The following is a 6,061-nucleotide window of genomic DNA, read 5'->3' as shown; positions in this document are numbered from 1 at the left end:
CATTATATCTATGTTTGAGCTGAATAATGGGCAGTTACACCAGGTTAACACCCTGCTCTGAACAGCCTGCTTCACTCGCTTGAAGCATAGCTTGTGAGAGGAGTAACCTGACAGGGTTATTCTTTACTCCATCTCACCGTATCAGTCAGAACTCATGAATAAACAGCACAGGATAGTAATCTTAAAGCATTTCCGTGCACCTCTGCAGTAACACCAGGCAGCCGAAGCTGCCGAATCAATTCCTTTGTATCATTAAGGGTATTTCAAACAGATTGTAAAAGCTCATCTTCACTTTCATCTTTTTAGCTTTCACAACCACACATGTAGCATGTCAGGTGCTTTATGCAAGACACTGATACAATCAGGATTTTATATAGGCATCACTAGCATAGGTAACTTTCAGTGGTGTTTTCAGCCTTCAGTTTTAAAAGATCAAAAATTCCTTTCCCTGTAACAACATGCAGCTTTCCTTCCCCTCTTTTCCTCTCCAGTTTGTGGCTCCTTTGCTTTCAAGTGTGTTAACCAGTTTAAAAGCCTTCAATTTAATTCTAAACATGAGTAGCTACTATGGTTTTTACAGCAAAAAGTATAATTGTTTGGAAAATAATGCTGCACATTCCATTAATGTAATCAAGCTAGACCTGTTTTACATGGGTTGCCACCTTTACCCAGATGTCTGTTTTATAAAGAAACCCAAAACTAAGTACGATACAACTCAAAATGTAACCCATAACCCAAAGTGCCCATTACAGCCATTGTTTTTTTAAGGCCAAAAGAACTGCAGGAAGCAAAACTATGAAAAGACAGCTGCTTTTTTGACTAGTGAAGCTAATAGGCATTAAGATGTAGGATCAATAAATTGAGAAGCATCTGATCCAGAAAATAGAGATTGACTTTTCTCCCATGCATCTAGTAAGTCAGAGGACCGTGCTTTGCCAAGACTATGACTGTCCAACAAAACTACAGTGGAGTTTGGGGACACTGTCTCCATAGTCTAATTACTAAAGTAGACAGATACATATTCACATGAAGACTTTTAACAGATGGCCGTTCCCTTGGGGGGCGGGGGGGAAATTACTATGGGAACCCCTATCTGCATTCTGGAAGTTAAATATGAACGTACATGGGCTTGAAGTATATACCATCAGCTGCATTTGAAGCTCATTCAACCTGTTACCAGTGATGCAGGTGCTGCTAATTAGATCATAATTGCAGAAGAATGGCGAAACTGGGTCCAGAAACCCGTTTAGTTTAGTTCAGTGAGTGAGCGCAAGGGAGGACCTTCACACCCATCCTTTTCCTGACAACAGCTTCCAGTAATCCACTTTTTTTTACTTCCTGACCCAGGAGTTGCATCTGAACCTCTGTATGTAACAGCCATGCCATCTGTGAAATCATCCACTCCCCTTTTTCAACCTATTTCTCCTTTTATCCCGTACAACGTCTTGCTATCTGCGTTCCACAATATGAGAAGTACATTAGCCTTTTTAAGTCACAGATAGTACTGCTTCACACACCCCTTAGTTTGCATCTCTGAACTTAGAAACCTCTTTTTATGCCATTTGACATAGATGCTGTTCTGTCCTTCAGGCAAGAACAGCTTCTCAGACACCAGCTCCATCTTCCCTCCCACCTGGGTCATTCACTGAAGACTTTGGAAGTGTGTGCTAGTACAGGAGATCATCTAAGAAACCAAATGTTTTCTGACAAGACTGTGTTTTTCAGTGTGCAAACACAGACGTGGTTATTTTATAGATTAATTCTCTTCAGTATATTTCACACAGTTGAAGAGAACATGGCACAAGTTATGACAGCCAGTCAGATATTTATTCAGCACGACTAACAGTTTGGCAAGTTAGCGCTTTCCACCAACACGGGGAGCAGAAACCTTGACTGGTTTCACAATCTTCTGCTTAGGTGCTGCCTTTGTAGGAGCCTGTAGAGAAATAATAAAGCGTGAGCAAAGGGAGGCAGTTTATCTGCAGTCCTGAAAGCATCCCTGTGTATTTAAGATTCTTGACAGAAATCTGGCAATTTAAATCAGATTAGAATTAATTAGAAATACAATCTATCAGATTAGAATCATGTTAACAGATTGTTACTCACATACCGCTGTGAGCCTACAGCACGTATGGTGCCAACATACAGTATTAATTCATAAGTAATAATAAAATAGATGCTAGCATTCATCAATATATTTTTACTAAGTTCTAGACAGTGAAGATGTCGCATCTGGACAAGTTTTTAGCTACCCAGGATCTGACACATGGTCAGAAAGCTGTTTTACTATAATATTTATTTCTTCTGTAAAAAGGTTCATTCTATTCAGCTGTTTAGGTATGCTTAACTTTAGTACAAAAGTTTGGTTAAGGTGCTTCCAGATCAAAATAGGTAACCAAATGCTTCTTCCAGACACAAATGGGAATTTCCAATTAAGCACTGCAACAGAATGTTGCGTTAAAACACGGTAGATTCCATTTCATTATTTCTGTCCACCTAGTGCACCTCACCTTTGCAGCAGAAACAGCTGTTTTCTTGGTTGCCTGCTTAGCCTTCTTGGCTTCTTTTGCAGCCCTGTTAATTCACAGAAAGAGTAACAGTTAACCATGTCTGCCATTCACTGTTTCTTTGTCTCAGCACTGTAAGAACTCCCTGAGATTAAGGGATGCATTATTTCAGGGCTATCCTCTGCATTCGCTCCCTCCTCTAGGGAGACTACTACAGAGGCAGCAGAACTGTGTGTGACAAAAGCTATTATTTTCACAAAGGGACAAAGAAGAGACCTTTCTCTGCTGCTATCATCTCTTGCTGAGATTACTCAGTATTACCTCCAAGTATACTGATAAAAAAACAAACAACAAAATAAAAACCCACAACAACTCCAAACCCACAAAATACTTTTAAAACATGGAGCTCATCTAGAGTTTAAGCTCTTGTATGAAAAGCGTTAATAATCTTTGAAAAGCCTGGGATAGCTCCATTTATCTCCGATTTCTCACCTAATAGCTTGTTCCCTCTGCGCCTTTCGTACTTCAGGCTTCTGGTTTCGTTTAGCCATAATCTCGGCTAAAGATGCACCAGTGATAGCCCTCTGAAACTTAACAGCACGACGCGTGCGCTTTTTTTGTATCTCTTCCTAAAGTGGCAAAGGAAGAAGACAGACAATTAGTATCACAACACATTAAATAAAAGGCTAAAGACAATTATAGAACCAAGCTGCTATTAACACTGAAGGTATTATAAAGTTGTATACGTAAGTAGAATTCTACTCCTTGCTTTGGATATGAGTGATTTCTTGATTTGCCAAAGCTGATGAACAGCTAAAAAAAGAACAGTGTATTCTCTTTTGCAAGGTATTAAAATAGTTAGAGAACGTCAGAAGTTCAGGTTTCTGTTTCAGGAAAAAAGGGGGGAGGGATAAGATCCATTTTGATGGAATCTTCTGAAAGGAAGACACCTCCCACTTGTTTCAAGTGGGCTGACAGTGCTGGGCAGTGGTGTAAGCCATTGAGCATCAACCTTCCTTCTCCAAACAAACCGGTAAAAATATTGGCTTATAACACACACATCAGCCTTTCTAAATGCTCTTTTGCTGTGCAAGTTTAAGAGCACTGAAAATACCTCATGCTACATGCCTTATTAATTTATCTTTTTCATGCAATTACAACTACATAGGAAAGACCTCCTACTAAGTTACAGCACAAGGTTTTCAAAAAGGGTATGTGATAGTTCCCCACCCTTTAACGCCCAAATCAGCTCTCCAAGCTATCACCATTCAGGAATTTTACAAGTCCCAGCTTTTAGAAAGTCTGCATATTAAACAGCATTACCCACCTTCTCTAAAACTAATTTTTTAAAACGTATGCCATTCATACAATTGTTAAAACCTACTGTGGTTCTGAGTGGTCCCTCAAAGAAGTGATATGATACAAATAAAATGCTTTTGCTGAACTGCTTACCTTTCAAATGTAAAGCAGCATACAAACTCATGTCAATGCACTCACAACTTCACCATTATTGGCCAGTCTTTATCCCAGATATATGGCTTACGCTTCTGCTGCACACCAGGACACTGAAATTACCTCTATTCTAATAGACCAGCCACCACATCTTTTGGTAGAAAACTTTAGAGCGCCTGGTTGGTATATACTTACTGACTGTCCTTTCTTGTGTTTACGTCTGTACAGAACAGTCCAGTTGATTTGACGGGGGTTTCTCTTGGAAAGGAATGCAGACTCGCATTTTGCATTTAAGAACTGAAAAACCTGGGAAGGTAAAGTGTTTTGTGTAAGCTTTGTTTCTATGAAAGACGTTATCAGAGTTTATGTTAACATATCAAGTAATTCCTTGGATCAGTGTTTTTCAACAGTGATGCTTTTGTATTTCTTTATGGATCTCTGACAATTAAAAACTTCAGAAGATACTTTAAAAAATTTCAAGTTTGGAATTTTGTTCTGTTGATCAAACTGTTCTCTTACACGGCATTCCAAAGCAGCTTCATTTTTCTGAGGAAAGCTCAAATTACCACTTGCATCTACTACTGTACTGTATTCCAGGCACAGCGTGAACAGCCATATCCAGCATCATACTTTTCAAGTGCCTGAACCCAAGTAACTATGCACTTCCCATATGTGTAAGCGAGTCAAAACGTGGCCTAAGGAACACAGGGTGACCAGTTCCTTCTTGCATAGTTACACTGACCTTGCCCAGATAATAGGCAGAATTAGCAGGCAGATTTGTTATTAGCTATACAAGTCAATTAAAAGTATAAGCTAATTCCCAGGAAAGCACCCAAGCATTAAATCTATTTACTTAGCTATTGTTTCCCAGGAGAGGCTGTACAGCAACATGACTGTATTTGGCTATCCAAAACCCAAACCTTCCTTTGGCAGGTATGAATCACAGACTGGCAGGGGTTGGAAGGGATGTCTAGAGACCATCTTGTCCAACCCCCTGCTTGAGCAGGCACACCCAGAGCAGGGGGCACAGGAATGCGTCCAGGTGGGTTTTGAATGTCTCCAGGGAAGAAGACTCCACAGCCTCCCTGGGCAGCCTGTGCCACTGCTCTGGCACCCTCACAGGAAAGAAGTTCTCTCATGTTTAGGTGGTGCTTCTTGTGTTCCAACTTGTGCCCATTGCCCCTTGTCCTGTTTCTGGTCACTACTGAAAAGATGCCAGTCCCATCCTCTTGACACCTGCCCTTCAGATATTTATAGGTATTGATGAGATCCCCCCTCAGTCTTGTCTTTTCCAGGCTGAACAAACGCAAGTCTCTCAGCCTTTCCTGATAGACAAATGCATATTTTTATTTGTAACAGGCCTATCTGTACAAGATAGGACAGCCTGAAAGGGCTCTCTTCCCTCTTTTATCCCAATGATCCGCATCCAAGTTATCTGGAAGTCCAAGATGTTTGCGTCAGCAAATCTCAGCACTGGATACAGTACGCCTAAATAGCACTTTCTACAGAACTCTGGTACTTTAGACGACACGCTCTAATACACCCTGCCCGAACCACAACCTAAAACCCGACTCCAGCTCCCAAGCTAGAGCACGAGCGCGGCTCTCCCACAGACCAGGCTCGACAGCTGTCGCCTCCGCTTCCCCCAGCACCGCACCGGCCTCTCCCTCAGGCCTGCCACACTCCCCTCCGGCAGGGCCCGCTCCCGCCGGTCCCCGCCACTCGGCACCGCGGTTGCCCCCTCCCCGAGGGGCTCGCCCAGGCCCTCCCCAGCCTCACCTTGCCGTCGGTGCGGGCGTAGCGGCGCCCGTGACCCGGGTAGATCTTGTACCCGCTGAAACTGCACAGCTCGACCCTGCGCGGGAGAGGAGAGCGAGAGGAGAGAGCGGGTTAACGGAGAAGGCAAAGGGCGGCCCTCCGGCGGCCTCCCCGCGGCGGATGGCCGCGGATGGCCCCGGATGGGGCGGCGGGGGAACCACCGCCGGGAATCTTACTTCATGATGGTGGCGGCTACGAAGCGGGCGGCGGCCGCGGCGAAGAGAAAGAGGGGATGACGGGTAAGCGGCGTTCTGTGCGCCGCGCGCGGCACGCCGGGACGGCCC

At 43.4% G+C, this 6,061-nt stretch overlaps 1 protein-coding gene across 1 annotated transcript; it reads right to left on the bottom strand.

The window, feature by feature from the left end:
• Nucleotides 1-1,805: 1,805 nt before the first annotated feature.
• Nucleotides 1,806-6,061, bottom strand: RPL24 (ribosomal protein L24). The gene is made up of 6 exons (XM_075104777.1): nucleotides 5,954-6,061; nucleotides 5,739-5,814; nucleotides 4,155-4,265; nucleotides 3,000-3,136; nucleotides 2,511-2,574; nucleotides 1,806-1,936 (listed from the first exon to the last, which is right to left on the bottom strand). Exons 1-6 carry the CDS (start codon nucleotides 5,956-5,958, stop codon nucleotides 1,856-1,858), a joined length of 474 nt encoding a protein of 157 aa, XP_074960878.1. The 5' UTR covers nucleotides 5,959-6,061; the 3' UTR covers nucleotides 1,806-1,855.

Source organism: Phalacrocorax aristotelis, chromosome 1, assembly GCF_949628215.1.
Source record: "Phalacrocorax aristotelis chromosome 1, bGulAri2.1, whole genome shotgun sequence".
In the NCBI taxonomy this organism is placed as follows: Eukaryota; Metazoa; Chordata; class Aves; order Suliformes; family Phalacrocoracidae; genus Phalacrocorax; species Phalacrocorax aristotelis.
The sequence above is the reverse complement of the archived record's forward strand: the minus strand, read 5'-3'. Positions and strand labels throughout refer to the sequence as shown.